Source organism: Vipera berus (genome assembly GCF_964194415.1).
Source record: "Vipera berus genome assembly, chromosome: 3".
NCBI classification, from domain to species: domain Eukaryota; kingdom Metazoa; phylum Chordata; class Lepidosauria; order Squamata; family Viperidae; genus Vipera; species Vipera berus.
The window spans coordinates 165496397-165523028 of record NC_138204.1 but is presented as its reverse complement, the minus strand read 5'-3'; the positions used below and the strand labels follow the sequence as shown (position 1 = coordinate 165523028).

The 26632-nt window shown below is 39.2% G+C and overlaps 1 protein-coding gene across 4 annotated transcripts in view; it reads left to right on the top strand.

The window, feature by feature from the left end:
- The window catches only part of PTPRM (protein tyrosine phosphatase receptor type M), a 488729-nt gene that overhangs the window by 397591 nt on the left and 64506 nt on the right, over positions 1–26632 (top strand). For all 4 annotated transcript variants that reach the window (XM_081323493.1, XM_081323492.1, XM_081323491.1 and 1 more), the window contains 2 exons: positions 21370–21457; positions 25480–25556. In XM_081323493.1, coding sequence (XP_081179619.1) covers positions 21370–21457; positions 25480–25556 — 165 coding nt within the window. The remainder of the gene's footprint in view (positions 1–21369; positions 21458–25479; positions 25557–26632) is intronic.

The following is a 26632-nucleotide window of genomic DNA, read 5'->3' as shown; positions in this document are numbered from 1 at the left end:
TAAAATTGTTGACAGAGAGAGAGAGAGAGGGTGTATACTCCCACACACCCTCCACAAACCCTCCTTCACCCTCTCACATTTTCCCCCACCCAGCAGCAGCCCCCTGCCTGCTTACACATCATCAGGAACTTGCAACTTTCTGCCAGCTTCCCCACTGACCTGGTTGTAGGATGCCATGCCTAACAAACATGGGATTTAATTAATAACACCAACCAGGTCTATAGAGATTGCTGTCACTGAGCAATGCTGTCACAGTTAATGACTGCATTGTTTAGTGGTGGAAATTCTGGTCCTAATTGCTGTTGTATGTCAAGAGCTATCTGCATAGTATCTTTTCAGTTCCCTGGACAATCCTTTGTCCCCATTTGAAATATATGTACATGTGAACATTTGTCTTACCTTTGTTAATGTAACTGTGAAGGATCAAACTAAAGAATAAACAAGGAACAGTGATAGAAAGATAAGATTAAGAAAGCATTTGCTGAAGAAATAGATATGAACTGGTTTTAATAAGACTGAAAGAGATACAAAATAGAATTACAGAGGAAGCCTCATTTTTCCTTTCTTGGAGACTTCATGAAACTGGCTTGAAATTTATGACCAGCACTATAGCCAGACAGGACTTATTTTTAGCTTACAGTAGATGAAGACAATTTATTAGAGATTTTTTTAAATTTGCCAAATTAATTTTGTTAGAGGCCGTCTTTACTTTCTCCTCCTGTTGTTAAAAGGCTTGTGAAAGAACATTTCAAATCTGAAGCATATTTTTTAGATTAATTAGCTGCTCCTTAGCCAAGGGGTGTATTTCTGAAAATTTAAAAATTCTAGACTTTAAACAAGGACCATATTGCTTTCCACAACTGCTATTACGTGCTACTTCAAAGCAGGTTAAACAACTTACCACTGAATTCAATAAAATGTCTTTCAAAGTCTGTGAAATTATCGAACAACATGTTGTCAATAATTATCAAAATGTTGATAATTCCATTAAAAAAATATTGCTTGCTTATGATTATCAGGTACCAAAATTTCTCTCAGCTTTCTTATGAAATTACAAACTCAAAGTAAAAATAAAAATGTTAATGGTTTAAATTCAAATTCTAATTTTTTAAAAATAAATTTGATGTGCGTATGCATCAAGCGTATGTATGATATCCCACCAACTTTCTTTCAGTATTCAGAATTGGCTTAGAATGCAAATAAAACCTTTTTAGCAATAATTAAAGTTTACAAACACTAAGATTAAAAAAACTGATATAAACTAAATATATATATATTAAAAAAGAATAATGGAAAGGGATATAACAAAGAGAAAAAGAAAAGGAAGAGAAACAAAAAAAATATACCCCCCCTTACTCCAGACAAATAAAAATAATATGAGTAAATGTAACACTTTCTCTAATATTTCAGTTTTTTTAAAAAAAATCTTCTTCCCATAACTTCTTCCTAATTGATAATAAAATTACAAAAATCCATTATTCAGTCCTAAGCAATAAAGATCTATTAAGAGCTACCAAAAATATTAAAATACATATTTTAATCTTAATCAAAACCTTCCATTTTTTAAAATCCAAACTTATCACTTTCTTTAAGAAATAAAGAAAAATAAATTTCTTCCCATTTATAAACAGATCTTTACAGCCTCGTTATTCAGTCCTAGTCAAAAAGAAACCTCATTAACAGCTAACAGAAACCACAGCATGTATATATTTTATCCCTGATCAAACAGATCCATTTTGTAAAACTTTGGTTTTCTTTTTAAAAGCTTAATCTTTAATGCCATCAAGTAATGTTTGTCTCCTCTCAGATAGTTTCCTTGGTTTTACACATTCCTTTTGTAAATCGGAAATAAGAAGGATTTCCAAGTCACTCTTCTGATTTATTATTTGTATGTGCCCTTAAATTTTTAAGACATCAGCTGGTTTCATTTGCAAATCTATTTGGGCATCTTTTTCCATATCACTCTTATACGCTGGCATTACTAAAACCATTTGCAGATCCACACTATCTTTTTTTACAATCCAGCATTTTTTGTAGCTCAGGGTTGAAATTATCACCCCCACCAGCACTGACAGGGCAAACCCCACTCCTTACTAGCACTGATAATGTTACCTTGCTTGGGTAATGAAATGTCTGCAAGAAAACAACCAAGCTCAGAGCAGTAGAGACCACCACCACCCCCAGTATTTTTTCCTCCAAATCCACTTTTGAATCAGTCTCAGTCCCTGTTTTATCTAACTATCTGTTGTTATCCTCTAGTATGATATCAAGCATTCCCATAAGTAATTTTTCTGTATATTGTTCCCAAACAACCTTGAGTTGTTTTACAGTCAAATAGTATCGCTCCATTTTATTAATGGCTTTACTCCCTTTTAAGAATCATTGTTCTCTCTGGTTTCCTCTAGTCAACCATCAAGTCCACTCTTATCTGTTTATTTTTCCAATCAACAAAATTCTCCCATGGGAGGATTTCTTACAGTAAACTTCAAAATAATATATTTTTTATAAATTTTTAAACACCCCACAGGAAATATTCTTTCAAAACTATCTAGCCTATTTTTCTAAAGTCCACTTTCTAATCCTCCTTTTGCTCTTTTCCACAACATAAAACTTTTCTTTTTAATCCTTAAACTTACACTGGAATTCTAGTAAAACTCATCCAGGATAGAAGGTTTCCCAGCAATGTTTCCCAGCTTGCCCTTCAGAAGCTCCTTAGCTTCAAAGAATCAATAATAAGCTGGTTCCTAAGACAGTCAAGAGGAGAAATAGGCAAACCCATGTCTTTTTTAAAGGTGACAAATTATGACTTAGGCAGGATGATTATTCTCTAGGTTCCCAGAGCTGTCGAACATGCTGGAGATCACTGTTTTATGATCTCTTTAGAGGGAGATTCTGTGTGGAGCAAACTTGTAGAACATCCGTGTCCTCTTCTTGATCCAAAGAAAAATTCTGAGGGGGTAAGATATTTCTGCCATGGTTGTCTCTGCTTTTGTAAAGCCATACTCACTCTGCCATTGCTCTCCCAGAAGACCAGAATGGAGAGAAAAAAATCCTAAAGAAGGAACAGTACTTATCAAGATTTTGAAAAATTGCATAGGTCCCAGTAGACTTTCTGAGACCATCACCTGGGGAAATAACCATTCAGAGGATCTTGGAGACATAGGCCTTGAACAGTCACAGCCAATCTCATCCTCTAATGTGCAGACAGTGCCCTAAAACAGAGGTCCCCAACCTTTTGGGCACTAGGGACCGGTTCTGTGGAGAGATGTTTTTCCACAGACCAGAGGGTACCTGATTTTGTGTGCTGCCCACCTTTCACAGATGGGGCTTTGCTTGTTTGTGCAGACCGGTTGCTGGCATGCCGCAGCCCAGTACTGGTCCATGGACCAGGGGTTGGAGACCCCTGCCCTAGAACTAAGAGCACTATGTACATTTGAAGCACTATTCCAAATGTTTCTGAGCCTTCCATGAAGGAAGGAAATGCATGTGAAGCAGTAGCTGAAAAAAAGCAAAGACAGGTGAACCATGTCATCAAATGGATATTTGGAAGAAAATTTTGCTGGGATGATGTATCTGAACATATTTCTAAGCATGACAAGTCATTCCTGTCCTAGGCACATGCATATATTTGAATATAATGTGAATAATTATATACAATATAATTCACATTGATAGGCCTAGTTGTCGTGGATTTTAAAATATTCTTGTTAGATTCACTCTTTTTACCTTGTATTTCTAGCTCTTTTTTTCTTGATCACTCTATCCATAACTCTCCATTGAGCACCACATCTATGTGATATTTATACATGTCCCTGGATCATCCCAGTTTTGAGAAAGGAGGAATTTCAAAATAGACTTGCACTCTGATTAATATATCAGAGGACTGTGATAATAAAGGAAGCAATTTATTTCAGACAAAGCCCAGTGTATTAGAGAGCTCCTTAATCTAGCAAAGGAAGACATAAGGAGGACAAACGGCTAAGCCTTGGACAAACTCAGCCAAAAAGTTAAATATAAAATAGTAGTGATTTACTATTACCATGGATTATCAAGGGAACCGGCTTGGGATTCTTCATTATTTGCAATCCTCCAGCAGAGACTGATATTGGGGTTAATATAGTGCTTGAGCCAAATATGATTTAATGCATTGGATATGCTGTAAAATTGTAATAGAGAAGAATTCATTTGCACTGCCTAACCGAATATCAAATAATGGAAATCAGAACTGTATTCATAGAATCGAGATCATGCGAGGTATTAGTACTGCTTTATAAAACCCTAGTAAGACCACACCTGGAATACTGCAGCCAATTTTGGTCACCATATCACAAAAAAGATGTTGAGAGTTTGGAAAAAATTCAGAGAAGAGCAACTAAGATGATCAAAGGCCTGGAGACTAAAACATATGAAGAACGACTGCAGGACTTGGGTTTGGCTAGTCCACAGGTCTGCAACCCGCGGCTCCGGAGCCGCATGCGGCTCTTTCAACCATCTCCTGCGGCTCCCAGTCCTCTGCCATTTGCAGTCCAAAAAAAAAAGTGGGACTAAAAAAGTTCAACCAATCAATTCAAATATGCAGGGTACGTGCATATCTCGCCTTGGCTCCACTCTTCAGTCAAACCCTGTTCTGCGCATGCGCGCATGTGCACACATTTTTTGCGGCTCCCAGTTTTTCCTTTTGTGAGGGAACCGGTTCCGAGTGGCTCTTTCATTGTTTCAGGTTGCTGACCCCTGGGCTAGTCTAAAGAAAAGAAAAAATAGGGGAGACATGATAGCAGTATTCCAGTATTTGAGGGACTGCCACAACAAAGCACCAGAGGGCAGGACAAGAAACAATGATGGGAAACTGATCAAAGAGAGAAGCAAGCTGGAATTAAGGAGAAACTTCCTGACAGTGAGGACAATTAACCAGTGGATTAGCTTGTCCCCAGAAATCGTGGGTGCTCCATCACTAGAGATTTTTAAAAAGAGGCTTGACAGTCACTTGCCTGAGATGGTATAGGTTCTCCTGCTTGAGCAGAGGGCTGGACTAGAAGACCTCCAAGGTCCCTTCCAGCTCTATTCTGTTCTATTCTAAGTGCAGGTTCATTGCTATATTTATTTATTTATTTATTTATTTATTTTATTTAGATTTATATACCGCCCTTTCCCGAAGGACTCAGGGCGGTTTACAGGGCATTTAAAAGAGAGTCAATACAAATGTTAAAACAAATTAAAAAAGATTAAATAAAACCCTGAGAACAGTAAAAAAAACCAATTAAAATTAAAATTAAAAAATTCTCAGCCTGGGCTAGAGCTCGAAGAGCCAGGTCTTCAGGTCCCGGCGGAATGAACGGAGGTTGGGGGCAGTCCTAAGCTCCGCAGGCAGCTGGTTCCACAGGGCAGGCGCACCCACTGAGAAGGCCCTACCCCTGGGTGTTACCCGCCGGCAATCTTTAACCGGAGGCACCCTGAGAAGACCCTGTGGGAGCGCACTGGACGAAGGGAACTTGATGCTGGCAGCAGGTGTTCCCTCAAATATCCCAGACCCTTGCCATTTAGGGCTTTATAGGTCATCACCAGCACCTTGAATCTCACCCGAAGGGCAACCGGAAGCCAAGGCAGGTCGCGGAGTAGAGGTGTTACATGGGAGTATCGGGAGACCCCCATCACGACTCGCGCGGCTGCATTCTGCACCAGCTGAAGCCTCCGGGTGGTCCTCAAGGGCAGCCCCATGTAGAGAGCGTTGCAGTAGTCTAAACGGGAGGTCACGAGCGCATGAGTAGGGTCCTGAAACAAAATATTGTAGAGTACTGTTTCCTATTCTGGGGCATGAGCCATTATTCCCTCTAGTATACTGATCTCATTTGATTTTCCACTTTCCTCCCAGTGGTGAGTATACAGACTCTGCGCATACTTAATCCTGGGCTGTTTGGGATTATTTATTTATTTATTTATTTATTTATTTATTTATTTATTTATTTGTTTGTTTGTTTGTTTTTATAAACCGCCCTTCTCCCGAGGGACTCGGGGCAGTGTACAGAGTAAGGTAGGCAAACATAATGAAACAGTACTGAAAAACAATAAACAAAACAAACTGGGACCCCAATTAGAGCTATCAAGCCAGGCCGGACTGCTGGAATAGGTAAGTCTTCAAGTCGCGCCGGAAGGTGCGGAGGTCGGGGGCCATCCGGATTTCAGTTGGTAAGCAGTTCCAGAGGGCTGGCGCACCCACTGAGAATGCCCTCCCCCTGGGGGCCACCAGCCGACATTCCTTGAGCGGTGGCACCCTGAGGAGGTCCTCTCTGTGGGAGCGCACAGGGCGGTGGGGTGTTGACATTGGCAGAAGGTGCTCCCGTAGGTAGTCCGGACCCATGCCATGTAGGGCTTTGTATGTCATTGTTAGCACCTTGAACTTCACCCGGAAGGCAACTGGAAGCCAGTGCAGCGCACGGAGGAGAGGTGTGATATGGGAGTATCGGGAGGCTCCCAGAAGTGTCCATGCCGCTGCACTTTGCACCAGTTGAAGCTTCCGAGTGGATCTCAAGGGCAGCCCCATGTAGAGAGCGTTACAGTTATTCTTCCCCATTCACACCCGGATTCCTCCCCATGCACACCTGACTGGTTTTATTTTATTTTTATAATATATTTTATTATTTTTTTATAATAACAATCTTTAGTGCTTAGTGAATAATGTGTTGTCTGGGTTCATATATTTAAAAACAATAATTAATTTCTATAATTGATCAATATATTAGTCGATAATATATTTTCTTAATCCTCTCTTCTTTCAGTAATATTCTCCTTTTGTCTACATTAAACAAATATAATTCTTAATACTTTCAATAGGTATAAACATTTTTCTAGTATTTGTACATATAACAATAACATCAACATATAACATCTTTTCTAATGAGTTTATGTTTCAGTTGTATTTATAGGTCATCTTATTAAGTCCTATGTCTTGTTTACAGGATTCTTGTTTAAGCTTAGTTTCCCCTCAGTATTGAAACCATCCTTATCAGTCATAATTTGAATATCCAAACTTTTCATTCAAATACACCGTCTCAATATTTTTACATTTCATATATTATAAAAATAATATACTACTTATATATCTTATCTCTCTTAATATAGGAACCCTTTATGTCCAAGCTTTGTCTATTCTTTTAACCATGTTCAAACAAGTATTTAATCATATAGTACACCATCTAGCAATCTTACTATAGGGTCTCTTTATATCCAAACTTTATATTATTTAACCATATTTGAACAACTGTTTAGTCATATAGTATTCCATCTGGTAAGTTGAATCACATCTTTTAAATCTAATTCTAATCTTCTTCTTTTCCTAGGTCGCTTTCCAAATCAGTAGGTTTAGATTGCCAGGTTGTATTTTTGTAGATATTGTTGGAGATAAAAAAAGATAAATTAAGTAGTATATTCATTTTTTTTGTCTCCCATGCTTTAATGATTCTCCTGACAGCTCTTTAATCCATTGTATTGAATCTTCTTTTTTGTCCTCAAATTTGTTTTGAAGTCCTGGAAGGTAAAAGATCTTTTTTATTTCCTTTGTTGTAGCAACGTTTTGCAGATTTTCTTTTGTTTGTGTTAAGTTTTAGTTCTCTTCATTTGTAGCTTTCATATTTAAGTCATTTCCCTCTAATTTGTATTCTATTTTCTAATTTATTTGTTCATTCTTTATCATCATTTTTGAGCATTGTTTAATTGTGAGTTTAGGTTAGAGATATGTTCATTTATGTTATCAAAGTTGTTTTTAATCTCATCATGATTTAAGACAATTGTCATTTGAATCTGTCACAGCATTACATATATTTTCTCCTGGAATGTATTTGCTTTGTCTTGAGTCATTGTTCCTGCAGATCTCTGACGTTCTACAGTGGGGTCTTCAGCAGGAGATGTTAGGTGTTGTATTCTGTCACTTTTAGATAAATATGCAACATCCATTTTGTCTCTCTCCTCTAAGTAGTTTTTCACTGGTACCATAGTCTCTTTAATTAGCTTTAATTAATCATCGGGGCTCCCCTCTTTCTTCATTGCCTCTTCAGGGTGACTTTAGACCCATTTAGGGTTCTCTGGCAGTATGAAACTAGCTCTGCGCTCCCTTGGCCATGCGCTATGGCACAAAATCAGAAGCTACACCTGTCTGATTTTAGTGCATTCTTTTCATATCTCTGGACAGAAAGACAGTATACAAATTGATGATTATGATCATGATTTCCTAGATGTATCTTTATTTAATGTTTACATGAAAATGATGTTTTTAGAAGAAAAAGAAATGTTTTCCAAACTATCTTTAATTTTCATAGAATCATAGGATTAGAAAGTGAGTTTAAAGTACTTTAATTCCAACTACCTGCTCAGGGCAGGACTCCTAATCACATCCCAGACAAATGATCCAGGACTCCTGATACCATCCCAGATAAACCACCAGGAATGGAATCATCATGAATCCAGTTTGTTCTACTGCTTCATAGCTCTCACAATTTCCTCCTTATTTCAAGTTTGGATCTCTAAAACTTCACTCATTCTTGTCCTACCCTTGGGAACTTTGGAAAATAAATCCATACCCTCTTTCATATAACAGTCCTTCACATATTTGAAGAGTGATTTCATTTTTCAGATCAACCTTCTCTTCATTAAAATAAACATACCTACTTCCTTTCATTGTCCTTCGTGGGATTTAGTCTGCAAGGTCTTCAGCATCCCTATTGCTAGTATCTGGACTCCTCCACTTCCTTCCTATTTTGTGACAACCAGTATTGGACACAATATTCCAAGTGTGTGTCCAGGGAAGCATAAAGTAGAACTACCATTTTCCATGCTCTGTTCTTTTGTTGGTGTACCCTAAGATTGCATTAGCAATTTTGGGACCTGTAGCACATTGGTGACTTATATTTAATTTCTAATCTAACAGGACGCCCAGATCTTTCTCACAAATACTGCTGATCAACCAGGTGCCACCTGTCTTATGACAGTGCACCTGTTTTTTCTTACCTAAATGCAGAACTCAACATTTCTTGCCATTGAATTACTTGATAGTTATACAGAATCTGAAATCTGAATGAGCTAAAAATTCCTCCTTGGAGTTTAAGGTTTTATTTGCATTTTGATAAATAAAATATTGAGAATAATTAGAACAATTTCTTAAGTAATATCCAGCCTACATTCACCTATCATTTTAGTTGTGACTTATACAAATGAACTGTCTTTGAAAAATGTATCTATACTGCACAAGAGACCTCAATACATGATACAGGATATAATCCTGACATATGTTCTCTTCTAGTTAATAATACATCTGTTTGTGGGAAGTGGCACCTCTGGTTTTAAATATCTTGGTATTATTTTGTATTTGCAGTGTCTTGGGTAGTGCAGTTGAGATGTGTGATTACATCCTGAGAAAATTGATGAGGAAAGAGCAGGGTAATCTGGAAGAGGTTATTGAATCTCCAGGCATGTATCTTGCTCAGAAAAAATATATATACTCACCTATTGGGATGTTTCATTTCCTTATGTGTTGCATTCAGAGATAGTTTTGAAAATGCAAAGTGGTTGATATTCATGTAGAGCTTTCATTTTATGGTATAATATTATACACTTTCCTCTATTATGGGTGTTTGCAAGGTTCACTGACTTGCTGTAGAATATATGAGATGTAGTCAGGAACAACACTTTAATTACAGGCTATAAACAATAGAAAATGGAATTTATTTGTTAAAATGCAACTTATATTGCAAAGCAAGCATTTGTTTAAGCTCTCCTGGTAGCTTTTTTATTTCAGTAGAAGAACAAACCAACCTAAATTTTGGTACACAAGTTGGAAATAATATACCCTGTACATTAATTACACTATAAATGTACATATTGTACCTAAGGGATTTCTATAAGAGGAGAATTATAAAATCTTATCTATTCATTCTATTCATTGTCTTAGACATAAATTTTGAAGACACATTATTTAAAGTTATAGTTAATTACTTTGCCAAGAAGTATATTACTAAATTAGAATTTTAATTGTTCTTCCTAGTATATTCTTCAGATAAATGAAAAGTAAGTTCCATATAAAAAATAACCTTCTACAAAAACCTATCTTAGAATTTAAAATGAAGAAAAGCTGCTAGAATTTTATTATGTTTCCTTTCTGTAATAATTCTAATTAAGTAGGGAAGGCTATTTTTGGTATTCAAGTTTTTTAATTTAAGGACAAAATTTGTTCAGAAATCACAAGTAAAAAGTTCATATATTGAACTTATGAAGGAAAATAAATAATAAATAAATGTTATTATTCAGTCTGTCCAGATGTGTTAGGATTACTCTGCCATTCCCAGTTTTTCTTTGGTCATTTGGCTGGGACTACTTGGAACTGCCCCCTTCATGCCTTGTCATGGCGAAGGGGCTTGCGTAATTCAGTGAAGCTATGAGCTATGCCATGCAGGGCCATCCAAGATGGACAGGTCATAGCAGAGAGTTCTGACAAAACGTGATCTACTGGAGAAGGAAATGGCAACCCACTCCAGTATCTTTGCCACAAAAACCCTATGGACAGTACCAAAAGGCAAAATGATATGACGCTGGAAGATGAGCCCCTCAGGTCGGAAGGTGTCCAATATGCTACTGGGGAAGAGCAGAGGGCTAGTACTAGTAGCGCCAGAAAGAATGAAGCGACTGGGCCAAAGCCGAAAGGACGCTCAGCTGTGGATGTATCTGGTGGTGAAAGGAAAGTCCGATGCTGTAAAGATTTTTTCTCCATAGGAACCTGAAATGTAAGATCCATGAATCAAGGCAAGCTGGACATGGTGAAACAAGAGATGACAAGACTGAACATTGACATCTTAGGAATCAGTGAACTAAAATGGACAGGAATGGGTAATTCAGATGACCATCAGGTATACTACTGCGGGCAAGAATCCCTCAGAAGAAATGGAGTAGCCTTCATAGTCAATAAAAGAGTAGGAAAAGCAATACTGGGATACAATCCCCAAAATGACAAAATTATCTCAGTTCGAATCCAAGGCAAACCATTCAATATCATAGTAGTCCAACTCTATGCCCCAACCACCGGTGCTGAAGAGGATGAAATTGACCAGTTCTATGAAGCCCTACAGCACCTTATAGAACTGACACCAAAAAATGATGTCTTTATCATCATGGGGGATTGGAATGCTAAAGTAGGAAGCCAAAAGATAACCGGAATAAGACACAACTTTGGCCTTGGAGTACAAAATGAAGCAGGGCACAGGCTGATAGAATTTTGTCAAGAGAATACGATGGTCATAGTAAACACTCTTTTCCAACAACCCAAGAGACATGGACATCACCAAACGGTCAACACATTACTCAGATTGATTATATGCTCTGCAGCCAAAGATGGAGAAGCTTTATACAGTCAGTAAAAACAAGACCAGGAGCTGACTGGCTCAGACCATGAGCTTCTCGTTGCAAAGTTTAGGTTTAAACTGAAGAAAGTAGGGAAAAGCACTAAGCCACTCAGGTATGAATTAAATCATATCCCTGTTGAATATACAGTAGATGTGACAAATAGATTTAAGGAATTAGATCTGATAGACAGAGTGCCTGAAGAACTATGGATAGAGGTTCGCAACATTGTACAAGAGGTAGCAACTAAAACCATCCCAAAGAAAAAGAAATGCAAGAAAGCAAAATGGCTGTCTGAGGAAGCTTTGCAAATAGCTGAGGACAGGAGAGAAGCGAAAGGCAAGGGAGAAAAAGAAAGATACGCCCAATTGAATGCAGAATTCCAGAGAATAGCTAGAAGAGATAAGAATGCCTTCTTAAATGAACAGTGCAAAGAAATAGAAGAAAACAAGAGAATAGGATGGACCAGAGATCTCTTCAAGAAAATTGGAGAGATGAAAGGAATGTTTCATGCAAAAATGAGCATGATAAAATGGCAGGGAGCTAACAGAGGCTGAAGAGATTAAGAAGAGGTGGCAAAATTACACAGAAGAACTATACAAGAATGAGGTTAAAGTCCCTGATAACCACGATGAGGTGGTCACTGACCTCGAGCCAGACATCCTAGAATGTGAAGTGAAGTGGGCCTTAGAAAAACTGAGCAACAACAAAGCTAGTGGAGGTGACAGTATTCCAGCTGAGCTATTCAAAATCTTAAAAGACGATGCAGTAAAAGTGCTACACTCAATTTGTCACCAAATTTGGAAAACTCAATATTGGCCATAGGATTGGAAAAGATCACTTTAGATTCCAATTCCAAAGAAAGGCAGTGCCAAAGAATGTTCAAGCTATTGCACCATTGCACTCATTTCACATGCTAGTAAAGTTATGCTTAAAATCCTACAAGCTAGACTCCAGCAGTATGTGGATCGAGAACTACCAGAAATACAGGCAGGATTTCGAAGAGGCAGAGGAACTAGAGACCAAATTGCCAACATACGCTGGATCATGGAGAAAGCTAGGGAGTTCCAGAAAAATATCTACTTCTGCTTCATTGACTATGCTAAAGCCTTTGAGTGTGTGGATCACAACAAACTGTGGCAAGTTCTTAAAGAGATGGGAGTACCAGACCATCTTATTTGTCTCTTGAGAAACCTATATGCAGGTCAAGAAGTAACAGTGGGAACTGGACACGGAACCACTGATTGGTTCAAAATTGGGAAAGGAGTCCAGCAAGGCTGTATACTGCCGCCCTGCCTATTTAACTTATATGCAGAGCACATTATGAGAAAGGCAGGGCTAGATGAATCAAAAGTTGGAATTAAGATTGCCGGGAGAAATATCAACAACCTAAGATATGCAGATGATACCACTCTAATGGCAGAAAGTGAAGAAGAACTAAAGAGCCTCTTGTTGCAGGTGAAGAAGGAGAGTGCAAAAGTTGGGTTGAAACTTAACATTAAGAAAACCAAGATCATGGCATCCGGCCCTCTCAATTCCTGGCAAATAAATGGGGAAGAAATGGAGGTAGTGACAGATTTTATTTTCCTGAGCTCCAAGATCACCTCAGACGGGGACTGTAGCCAAGAAATTAAAAGATGCTTGCTCCTTGGGAGGAAAGCCATGGCAAATCTAGACAGCACACTAAAAAGCAGAGAATCACCCTATCAACAAAAGTGTGTATAGTCTAGGCTGTGGTCTTCCCAGTTGCAATGTATGGCAGTGAAAGTTGGACCATAAGAAAGGCTGAGCGCCAAAGAATTGAGGCCTTTGAACTATGGTGCTGGAGAAGACTCCTGCGAGTCCCTTGGACTGCAAGGCGATCAAACCGGTCAGTCCTAGAGGAGATCAACCCCAACTGCTCTTTAGAAGGCCAGATCATGAAGTTGAAGCTCAAATACTTTGGCTACCTAATGAGAAGGAAGGACTCACTGGAGAAGAGCCTAATGCTGGGAAAGATTGAGGGCAATAGAAGAAGGGGACGACAGAGAATGAGGTGGCTGGATGGAGTCACTGAAGCTGTAGCCATGTTCATGGGGTTGCAATGGGTCAGACACAACTTCACAGCTAACAACAACATCAACAACTTGGAACTGCAGTCTCAGAATAACAGAATTGGAAGCAACCTTGGAGGTCTTCTAGTCAACCCCCTGTTCAAGCAGGAAACCCTATACCATTCTGGACTAATGGCTATCCAATCTCTTTTTCAAAACCTCTAGTGATGTAGCACCCACAACCTCTGAAGGCAAGCTGTTCCACTGATAAATTGTTCCCACTGTCAGGAAATTTCTCCTTAGTTCTAGGTTGTTTCTCTTTCCATCTGTTACGTCTTATCCTGCTTTCAGGTACTTTGGAGAATAGGTTGACTCCCTCTTCTTTATGAGAGCCTCCTGGATTTTGGAAGACTGCTGTCATGTCACCTAGTCTTTTCTTTTCATCAGACTAGACATAGTTGGTTCCTGTAACTGTTCTTTACATGTTTTAGCCTCCAGTCCCCTAACAACCCTTTTTGTTGCTCCTCTCTGCACTCTTTGTAGAGTCTCAACATATTTTTGGACCATGTCGATCAAAGCAGTTTTTCAAGTATGGTCTCACCAAGGCATTATAAAGTGGTACTAATACCTCACATGATCTTGATTTTATTCCTCTGTTAATGCAGCCTAGAACTGCATTGGCTTTTTTTTTTTTTTGCAGCCGTAGTAGACTAATGGCAAGTTTATTGGTGCCTGCAGAGTTGGCAGGCTGTATGGATATGCCACTCAAATTCAAGCATCACAGTTGCCTACAGAAGATAAGACGAAAGGCACTAGAATGATCGACAGGTGGGCTGGCGCAGAAGCTATGCAGCAGAGGAAGGGAGAAACAAAAAATATGCATCATTCTTGCCCTATTTGGTCCTTAAGATTTCTCCAGATTTATCTCAGCAAAAACCTAAATAGTGCAGCTTTTGCTTTGGCCAGATTATGACCTCTCAAAATTTAAACTACAATGCATTATATCTATACATGAAGCAAAACTTGTTTTTTATTTAGCGCATACCTCTTTTGTTTTCTTTAATAGCAGTTGAGGAATCATATATTTTATCTCTCTCATCTGTTCCTCTTGAACTGATATGTTTTCTCCACTAAATGTATCTGCAGAATTGCTACTCTTTACACCATTTTAAAACATACTATGTATTTAAACAACAGATAAGACAATTTTTAAAACAGTTTTTAAGTATATTGTGAATATGACAGTACATTACCTGCTCCCTTATTTCATGCTCCCATGCTTAGTTTAGAATAGAAACTTGAATTTTGCTCCTGGAAAGGAGTGTTGGAAGGTGGAATTAAGATTAGAAGTAAAGGAAAAGTAAGAAAAGTTTGAAATTTTGTGCATCAGTGAGATTTTCCCTCTTTCTTTATTTTAAACTTTATGAACTCTATTTTATAAATAATAAACAAGCTACAGTGATACAATAATGGATAGTATTTCTTGGAAACAAGACTGATTTTTTATTATGCAGTAAATATCTGACTGGACCTGCATGGTTGCATACATGAAACCAGAATAGTAGCAATCTTGCTTATGAGTCAGCATCTGCACATTGACATTATGGTGTTTGGACACATAAAGGATTGATAGGGAGATGAATTACATTGGGACAAGATATTCTAGAAAGCTCTAGACAGATCCTAGAGAATGCTGGTGAGAAAGTTTGGGGGAAAGACACTGTGATTGAGTTCAAAGCATGCACTAAATGTTAACCTCAATTTAACAAATCACAATTGTTGTATTCATTCACTTAATATACTACACCCAAATAAACAAACCATGACATGTCTTAATGCAGCTATCTGGCTCATACCCAACATGCTACCAGAGTAAAAAATGGCTGGATTTCCACAACCCTGAACTACAAGCTATTTAAATCTATTTTAGCTCAGTTAATCATGCTGTGTAAATTCAGTCTCTCCTTTCATCAAAAAAAGGTAGTCAGCACTGCCCCTCACTTATGCTGATTGTTAGAGCAAGCTGCATTTTTCCCCAGAAAGGTATGATTCAGTGGTTAATAACTTTGAATAAAGTGAAAGCTGCATAGAGTAGTTTGTAAATAATATCCTTTAGTGCCAGCCTTGCTGTGATTTACTCAGCAATTGTGAGTAATTTTATTTATTTATATTATTTAGGTGACAACGAGCTGATTTCATATACCGTATATACTTGAGTATAAGCCGAATTTTTCAGCCCACTTTTTGGGCTGAAAAATTCCACTTCGGCTTATACTCCAGTCAACAAAAAAACTTACCGAGGACTTGTGCGCGGCCGAGGCTTTGGTGCTTCCGGGATCGCGCGCACCTCTCCCAAGCCACCGCCGTCCGAGACCTGCCGAAGTTTGGGGAGGTTTGGGGAGGTGCACGCGCACCTCCCCAAACCTCCCCAAACGGCAGGTCTCCGTTCCTCCGCGCCCTGCCTGCCTGCTTCTTTCCGCAGCGGAAAGAAGCAGGCAGGCAGGGCGCGGAGGAACGGAGACCTGCCGACGTTTGGGGAGGTTTGGGCGCCTCCCCAAACCTCCCCAGGTCTCCGTTCCTCCTGCCGACGTTTGGGGAGGTTTGGGCGCCTCCCCAAACCTCCCCAGGTCTCCGTTCCTCCGCGCAGACCTGCCGACGTTTGGGGAGGTTTGGGCGCCTCCCCAAACCTCCCCAAACGTCGGCAGGTCTCCGTTCCTCCTGCCGACGTTTGGGGAGATTTGGGCACCTCCCCAAACCTCCCCAGGTCTCCGTTCCTCCGCGCAGACCTGCCGACGTTTGGGGAGGTTTGGGCGCCTCCCCAAACCTCCCCAGGTCTCCGTTCCTCCTGCCGACGTTTGGGGAGGTTTGGGCGCCTCCCCAAACCTCCCCAGGTCTCCGTTCCTCCGCGCAGACCTGCCGACGTTTGGGGAGGTTTGGGCGCCTCCCCAAACCTCCCCAAACGTCGGCAGGTCTCCGTTCCTCCTGCCGACGTTTGGGGAGGTTTGGGCACCTCCCCAAACCTCCCCAGGTCTCCGTTCCTCCGCGCAGACCTGCCGACGTTTGGGGAGGTTTGGGCGCCTCCCCAAACGTCGGCAGGTCTCCGTTCCTCCTGCCGACGTTTGGGGAGGTTTGGGCGCCTCCCCAAACCTCCCCAGGTCTCCGTTCCTCCGCACAGACCTGCCGACGTTTGGGGAGGTTTGGGCGCCTCCCCAAACCTCCCCAAACGTCGGCAGGTCTCCGTTCCTCCTGCCGACGTTTGGGGAGGTTTGGGCGCCTCCCCAAACCTCCCCAGGTCTCCGTTCCTCCGCGCAGACCTGCCGACGTTTGGGGAGGTTTGGGCGCCTCCCCAAACGTCGGCAGGTCTCCGTTCCTCCTGCCGACGTTTGGGGAGGTTTGGGCACCTCCCCAAACCTCCCCAGGTCTCCGTTCCTCCGCGCAGACCTGCCGACGTTTGGGGAGGTTTGGGCGCCTCCCCAAACCTCCCCAGGTCTCCGTTCCTCCTGCCGACGTTTGGGGAGGTTTGGGCACCTCCCCAAACCTCCCCAGGTCTCCGTTCCTCCGCGCAGACCTGCCGACGTTTGGGGAGGTTTGGGCGCCTCCCCAAACCTCCCCAGGTCTCCATTCCTCCGCGCAGACCTGCCGACGTTTGGTGAGGTTTGGGCGCCTCCCCAAACCTCCCCAGGTCTCCGTTCCTCCTGCCGACGTTTGGGGAGGTTTGGGCAAACGTCGGCAGGTCTGCGCGGAGGAACGGAGACCTGGGGAGGTTTGGGGAGGCGCCCAAACCTCCCCAAACGTCGGCAGGTCTGCGCGGAGGAACGGAGACCTGGGGAGGTTTGGGGAGGTGCCCAAACCTCCCCAAACGTCGGCAGGAGGAACGGAGACCTGCCGACGTTTGGGGAGGTTTGGGGAGGCGCCCAAACCTCCCCAAACGTCGGCAGGTCTGCGCGGAGGAACGGAGACCTGGGGAGGTTTGGGGAGGTGCCCAAACCTCCCCAAACGTCGGCAGGAGGAACGGAGACCTGCCGACGTTTGGGGAGGTTTGGGGAGGCGCCCAAACCTCCCCAAACGTCGGCAGGTCTGCGCGGAGGAACGGAGACCTGGGGAGGTTTGGGGAGGCGCCCAAACCTCCCCAAATGTCGGCAGGAGGAACGGAGACCTGCCGACGTTTGGGGAGGTTTGGGGAGGCGCCCAAACCTCCCCAAACGTCGGCAGGTCTGCGCGGAGGAACGGAGACCTGCCGACGTTTGGGGAGGTTTGGGGAGGTGCGCGCGCACCTCCCCAAACTTCGGCAGGTCTCCGGACGGCGGCGGCTTGGGAGAGGTGCGCGCGATCCTGGAAGCACCGAAGCCTCGGCCGCGCGCAAGTCCTCGGTAAGCTCCGGGCGGTCACTTGCTTCGCGTCTCCTGAGGGAAGGGGGGGCGACTGGAGCGGGCGTGTTTCCTCGCCTGCTGGGCGCCACGATTTGCCCGGGGAACGCGCGGGCCCCGAATGGCAGCGTGGAGCGAGGAAGCGGACAGCCAGGGCTTCCCCGAGAGCCGCGGCCACACAGGGTATTCCTGTGTATTCAGGCTTGCAAAATGGCGGATCGAGCCTCTGCTGGCGGCAGAGGCTTGCAGAGCGCGGATCCAGCCTCCGCCGGCGGCGGAGGCTTGCAGAACGGCGGATCGGCTTATACTCGAGTCAACAACTTTTCCCAGTTTTGGGGGGTGAAATTGGGGGTCTCGGCTTATACTCGAGTCGGCTTATACTCAAGTATATACGGTATTATTGTGTGTTATTGATTGGGAGACCCATTATGGTTAATACATTGGATTAGGAGTGGAGATACCTAAAGGTGGAATCCTCCCTTGTAGACAAAGGCCACATAGGTAACTGAGCGTGTCACTCTCTCTCTCTTTCTCAACTGTGCTCTGGGAAGTGAAAAATATATCCAAAGAAGGCAAGCATGCCACTTCTGATCTGCTGCCAAAAGAACTGCATGGACCTATTCATGAAGTCACCAAGATCCAAGACTGACTTGAAGACACATATGTATATGTTTGTATGGTTAGATGGATGGAATTATGGCAATAGAACTGACATTCAAAAAAGCAAATAAACAGCGCTTGTTCTCACTCTTAACTAACAAGATTTACATTTAAAATATACTTTGTACTATGGCTTAGAGTCTTTAAAAGTATTTTTAAATGAACAGCTCTCCTGTAGGATTCAATCAGTATTATTTTCTTGAAAGAGAAGATATAAATTTATAGCATATTTATAGCATTTTTAGCACAGGGCATTCATAATCTATCTCAGACATGTCAAACTCACGATGTTGTGTGACATATCTTGGAACTTTTTCTCCATTGCGGGCAATGGGGTGGGCACAGTTTCCTGATGATGCGTCCGGCCCATGGGCTGGCAGTTTGACACCCCTGAATCTGAACAGCAGCCACTAATGTGTGCATTTTGTTTCTTTTATATGCAATGACATATAGGCAGCATTTTTAGGCATATCAAAGCATGAAATATACCTAATGCTGTGATAAATAAATTTTAAAGCAGTTTACTACTTCTACCCCAGTAATGGGAAAAGCCACCTGTAAAAAAGCTGATATCTCCCTATTATTATTTTTTCCTTTAAAACAAATTTCACTATTAATTGTTGTTAATGAGTTGTTTGCTTAATAAAAAAGCAAAGTGCTTCCACTTCTATCAGAGAGCAACTTTGCTTATACCCTGGTCATAATTACAACTTGATTACAACTGTCTGTCTCTTGACATTCAATATTTTTAGGCATCCTAGTGCTGTTTTAAAAAAGCCAGCACATTCGATTTCACAATATTGGTAAGAAGGGGGCATTTTTTTATATGAAAGCATCTCCATCTTCAGATCAAAATGTTCATCCAATTAAAAAATGTGATATGAACAAAAAAAGACAACAATTGTTCTTCCATATGAAGGCTGTGCCAAATGACTAATGAACTCTGAATTAGTGTGAAGACCTTCAGGGTCAAGTAGATTTTGCAGGTATTCTGTTCTCCATTTCTGGAATGGATTTATACCTATAAGCATTTATAAGAGATGTTGAATTCAAAATGTTTTAAACCCAGAACAGTTATTTGGAATGCAAGTATATGTATACAAAATGATAGAAAAAGTTAGTTTTAAGTCTAAAGCAATTGTTTCAAACTTGAATCAGGTTATTTCAAATTCAAAATGGTTTGTTTTGCACACCATACAATGTATAGTTATTGTGAGTTGATGCCTAGAAATTGGTAAGTGCACAGTACATCAAGAACTTCTGATTAATACATTCCAACCTTTACAAATTATTAAAAATGTATTTATTATATTTTTATATATCAATTTCTCAGCCTCAAAAGTCTTGCTGATAATGGAAGGAATAGTCCAAGCTTGAAACTCAGTTAAATTTAAGTTTTTAAAATAAAGGCTTTTTTCCCCTTTACATTAAGCAATGTTTTCTGTGAGCTCCGGATAATCTTAAAATGTATTAGGATTTACACGTAATATGCCTGCCTCATTTGTGTATGGTTTATTTAAGACAATTTTAAGCAGCTCTTCAGGATATATGGTTATATTTGTATTATTGTGTATAGAAAATCTGCCCAATCATAAGAACTCCTGGGGTAAATTATAAACTTATTAGAAGATTAAAACTAACCATTTAATCTAAAACTAATAAATGCATAAGAAAATGGCAAATGAAATACAGATCTCCAGAGTCATAAGTGCAAGATAATACAAATCTAAAAAAAACCTGAAAGAAAATAAATATATTAGATTTCTGAAAAATATACAGGCGGCTGAGAAGCCAACTTAGAAAGATTATTCTTTGAGTTTGACCAGAATCCTAGAAAAATCTTTCTTTCTGATATACTTCTGCCTAACTTCATTTGGCAGAACCACCCAAAGGAGGCCTATGGTTGATGACCAAAGTGCCTGAAAGGAAGTCATCCTTAAGAGCAGGAATAGAAATACTGCATCCAAGCCCCAGAATTCTGCAAAATTAAAGATCTCCAGGGCCTGGAGTGGGGAGAGATGGAAATTATTCCATGAAGAATAAATGCATTCTGTCTCACACACTAAGATTATCCATTCCCATATTGGCTGTGGGTAGCTTAGAACATACAATTAAATCACATACAAAAATAATATTAAACAATAACAGTAGGCTTGGCTTTTACAATTCAATTTATCTCAAAGGCACCAGATTAAGGATGTTTATTTTACAAGCTGTAATATGATAGCTCTCACCTTACTCACTCCATTTCTTTTGTTCAATATCTTGTAAATATTTAATATTCCTAAACCATCTGTCTGCCTTTCCATCTGCCTCTCTTGAAAGTTTATGAAGATTGTATTTGTAACATATTAGGGCAGGGGTTCGCAACCGGGGGTGTGAGACGACATTCCAGAGGGTGTGAAAACTTGGGTTTAGAAGTTTCAAAATTATAGTGTATATGCATAATTTGTTGTCACTATTTTGAACTTTTGTAAGGGATGTGAGAATGTATCAGAAGCATTCTAGGGGTGCAGGGTATAGAAAAGGTTGGGAACTGCTATATTAGGGCTATGCACACCCAAAAATCATTCAAGTATTTTTGTGACTCTGTAAACACAGCACATCTCTGTGTCAGCTCTCTTAAGATCCCTGTTAACTTGAAAGAACTGACTACTTTTTTCAGGCTCATACAGGAAAATGAAAAGAAAAGGACTGTTTTAATAAAGTGGAGAGAGTTGGTGTCTTCTGGATGATCAGGAGCACTTCTTCCAAATCATTTTTATAGGATCACATCTCTAATTAATATTTTGTGCTATGATATTTTCTAAATTCTAACAGTCTATCACCTAATAATTGAAAGGTTTTTGTGTGTGTTTCCCTCTAGTATTTCTGTTGCTACATATTTGTTCCCTTAATATGTCATTCCTTCCCCTCCCTTTTTTTAACAGAGTTTCTTTGAAGGACAGTCTGCACCATGGGACTCAGCTAAAAAAGATGAGAACCGCATGAAGAATAGATATGGGAATATCATTGCATGTAAGTGTTGACAGTATAATTGTACTACTGTGCAAACTCCTTTTAGTTACTGACAACACTGCCCACTGATATGTAGCACTATGTATCTGGAGTAAAAATGGAGCGCTACTTATTATAATGAATGAATATTTAAGAATTCAAAAGACAGAAAAATAAAGGAAGTAACAAGTCTTTGTGACTAGAATACTGATGTCAACTATGGCACTCAGTGAGTAGCATTGTCTCTCTATCCTAGCTCTGAAAGGATGTGTGGATAAAATAGGAAGATAAAACAGCTTTTACTATATGAAGTATAAAATGGCTATGTATGTTGCATCATATAATTATCTTTACATTTGTACAGATATTTTGGGTTATCTGCCAATAACATGGAAATCATTTGCTTACCGTAGTACACATACAAATGTGCCCCTCACCAATATACTTTAATGTTATTGTAGACATCCCTTTTTCCATACACTAAAACACTAAACAACTAAAGGAACTTCTTGTCTAAGTCCCTGAATAGTGTTGACTTTCTCTCATACACATTTTCTAAATCAACACAATAATGGTCTTTCATTCAACAATTTTTTAATTACCCTAGTGAGGAAATAAAATTGATCTGCACACCTTCCAGTTGAACTGCAATTCCTAAATTTTGCTCATTGTCATAGCCTCTGCTCCAGCAATCCCCAATCTTTCCAGCTTGGCAGCCCAGTGGGGGGGCATGTGAATGGCAGGCATGCATGCACACACATAGCTCCATTTGGAGTGTGAGTGGAGGGTGCTTGCACTCGCACACAAAGCTCCACTCACATGAGCAGCAGGTACTTGTGCTCGTGTGCAAAGCTCCACTCGTGCGAGCGGAGGGCGCTTGAGTGGAGACCAAATGGCACTTTGCTCGCAAGCGTAAATGCCCTCCGCTAACGCAAGTGGACCTTCATGCACATGCACTTGCCCATCTCTCCCATGGCACGGTAGTGGGCCACGGTAGAGCCTTGGTGGAGCAGTGGGCTAATGCCTCCTTAAGTAACACCAGCTGCCTGCAATTAGTGCAGGTTCGCATCCCACCAGGCTCAAGGTTGACTCAGCCTTCCATCCTTCCGAGGTAGGTAAAATGAGGACCCAGATTGTTGGGGGCAATTAAGCTGACTTTGTAATAATGCCGCTTGGGGTGTGTGTGAAAGCCCTAATAAGCAGGCATATACATAGAATGAAGGCTACTGCTAAGCTTGTAAGCCGCCCTGAGTCTTCGGAGAAGAGCGGGATATAAATGGAATTAAAATAAAAAAATTTAAAAAAAATAATATACCTTTTCACTGTATTTCAAGCTGCTTTTATATTTCCTTATATATACTCTCTGTTCACTCTGTTGGGAAGCTAATCTCTCTTCTAATTCTTTTTTAAATTAGATTCATGCTTTCTCTTCTTGCAGTCATTCCACTTTCACTACTTGGGGGTTTCTTTGCACTTTTTTTTCTTTTTTCCCAAGGTCTTTGGTAATAGCAAAACCTGTCATCACTTTTATATCCTTCACTAACTCACCAACACATTTTCACCCAAACAATCAAAAGCTGCTTTTAGATTTATGTTTACTCCTATACCGTGTGTAAAATAGAACTGAAAGGGAATTTTATATGAGTTGATAGAATTACGAATTATGTGTTTAGTAAACAAAAATGAAAGGCCACAATACTAAATCAATGGACTAACAGGAAAATAAGCATGTTTTTCTTTGGCAATATATCATTAATTATGAATTTAATTGCTGCAGATATTGTAAGATTGTTTAATCAAATAAAATAAAGTATATTAATATACTTTAAATGAATTATATAAATCATGAGCTTTTTTATTCCTTATAAATTGAAGAAATATATGAATTATATCCCATACTTAAAATGAAACATACTGAAAATTGAAGAACAGTTCTGCATAATAATAAGACTTATGTATATAACTGAAGATAAGATTGCAATTAAATCAAAGTTTTAATTAATAAGAGATAATTAAGTAACTTTAAATCATGAATATTGAATCTATAAAACAATCAGTCTAAGGATCATCACAAAAGTGGAGTTTATGTTCTTATGGTCTTGGTTGCCAGAAAGAATCCTTTAAAAATTTTATCTGCCTGTTAGGCAGGAAACTGGAAACATTGCTGTGAGGATTTGTTACAGGACCTTAATTTATATGGCCTGAAAAACGTAACATCAAGTAACAGATGATATCTCTATCAGATTTATGGACTATTTCTCCAAATTCCAATGTAGAGTGTATTATTATTATTTAAAAAAACAATACCTGAAAGTGATTTCCCAGCTGGCTTAGAGAATGGTTGTGTTAGTTATTTACTTACACACCAATATTCTATAATTACATGCAAATTACAAAATTCTATCTGGCTGCTTATAAGGTCTATTGATCTGACTACCAGATTAATTTAAATAGTTAATCTATTTTGGTGTGATTTAGTAACTGTTTGTAAATAGAAACCAGTAGGGTGACTATTTAGTCAAGAAATGTTTACATCAATTTTAATATTACACTTACATTGGATTTTTTTTATTCTTATTTTGGGGTCATCTTGACTGCATGCTGGCTTAGAAAGGTAGGAAGGATATAAGTCAAATGAAACAATCAAATAATGTTTTCTAGTGTTAGAAAGATTTCTTAAAGATCACTTAAAACTTTCAACTCTATCTAAATATTAAAAGATAGTTGAAATGAATACCTTATCACTCAGCACTTGTTAGCAGTGCAACTTCTCAAATACTATTTAAAATTCATATAACCATATTAATTGATCTGAAGTATATTCAGACTCAACTGATAAAGACAAAAACTTTTAAAAATGAAGTTTGAAGATACAAAGGAGTACAATTATCAGGCTTTTGATGATTAATTATCAAACAATTAATATCAAATAAGATGTTCATAGGGAAGGGGTACTTGATAAATTTTAACACCTTCTGTAACAGGACTTTCCATGTTAAGTAATCACTTTCCCCCATCTCATCACTAGCCTCTTTGTGTATGTGTGTGTATATATATGTTTCTGTATCTGAGGGAAACTAGTATGTACATTATATATACATATATACACAAACACAATATGAGATAGCAAATAAATTTAATCAGGTGTTATTAATTCCTAGGCTTGCCTTTTTGGAATGTGGATATATAAACTATCTATCTGTCTGTCTGTCTATCAATACACATGTGGCACAAGAGAAATTGGGAAGCATAGTTTGAAAGATAGAACAATTTTTGTCTGTATTTGTCATTTATTTCTACATACATTTTAATTTAAGTCCATCTTTTTCAGTACCAATTTCCTTTTCAAATTTCCTGAAGAAAAGATTTAAACAATGAAAAAATAGGATTTATCTGTCTGTGTCTTTTATACTTTATATGAAGAGCTTGACTGACACATCATTTCAGGAACAGAACAGCCATGTCCCTAACAATATCATTTATTATTCTCTGCTTCCCATTTTGTTCTATAGCCCATATTTTTTTCTAACAGAACAATCTTTGTGTGGTATATACGAGTAGAGTACTAATTCAAGAAACTCTCAAAACATCTTCTTGAGATATTGCAGTGGAAGAAATGCTGTGGTCCACCAAGCACAGCAAATAAAAAATAGTAAGAATTAGGAAATGATGGGCTTTTAACATTATTTAAAGGACAGGTCAACCTAAAATTACAATTAACTCAGCAATTCAATCTAAGATCTGTTATAAAGTAATCTTTTAGTATATGCATACATAAGGTTGGATAGTTCTTTGTTTTTTCCTTGCATAAAGTATTCTGTACTTGAGGGAAATATCAACTAAAAAAAATGGAAATGTAGTTTAATTTGTGTTCATACAAAAGCAAAACCAGCCTTTTTAAACTAATGATAATATTAGAGATCAAAATATATCTTTACAAGTAAATTGGTATTCCTTCCAATACAAATATAACTAATCAATGATATTTTATGCCTACTGAGCAAAATACAAATTATTTAATTTATTTTTGTGGGGATTTTTAGATGATCATTCTCGAGTGAGACTGCAGCCTGTTGAAGGGGAATTAAACTCAGACTACATCAATGGAAATTATATTGATGTAAGTATACTATTATAACATAACAATTTGTTCAAATATTTAATGCCTTTTTAAAAATAGATAATACATATAGAGCTGCTGCCAGTTGTTAAATACTATGAGAACTCATAGTTTTCAGTTGTCACGTTTGACATTAAATGTACCAAAGATTTGTTCATATGAAATTTAAATAGCTCATTTCCTAAAACTGTTGCATTATGGAATAAAAACTTCACAATAATTTTATCTGGCTACTTTTCTTCATAAGTTTTAAGTGTCCCCGTCCTCATTCGAAACATTAATTTTAGTTTTTTGTCAAGGCTTGGAATATAGTAATTCCCTTTTTTAAAAAGAAGCTGTTTGCAAGATTAACGTGATCGAACTCCATAATTTTTAATACAGTGGCTTGCAATGTCTCTTCATCCATCTAATTTTAAGCAACCTTCAGAATGGGATCTGCATCTGTTAACTAGAACTTCTGAGGCAAGCAAGATGTTTCATTAAATATGTATATTGATTAATTAATTCTTGAAGATTGCTTCTTTGTTCATCCTGCATTATGTTAACTTAATGTTTTACATTAGAATAAATTCTGTAAGAGACAGTAGTTGGACTGACAGAATCAAAAGTAAGAAGGAATATTAAAAAACAATGTCATTTAAGTTCCAGCCTACAAAGTGTTTCAAATATTTTTGCATATAATGTATTGTTCCAAAATGTAATAATCTGAATTTATATTTTACCTTGACTTTATATTTTATATTTTACCTTGACTTTTTATACCTTAGAGCAGGGGTGTCAATCTGCCGGCCCATGGGCCAGTTGCATCATACAGAGGCCACACCCACCTCAGCTCCGGCAATGCAAAAAAAGTTGAGATATGTTGCATCACGTGACGAGTTTGACACCTTTGCCTTAGAGACTCCTTGTTATCATTTTCTAAGATTGTCAGGGTGTACAACAATTATAGCACAAAGACCCATGACTTTTAAGCATTAAGTACAGTAAGATTTTATCTGGGGGGAAAAAATAATTGTGATGTCCTTTTGGGCTTGATTTTTGGTACATCCTGTATATTCCTGAATATTGTTGTTTAT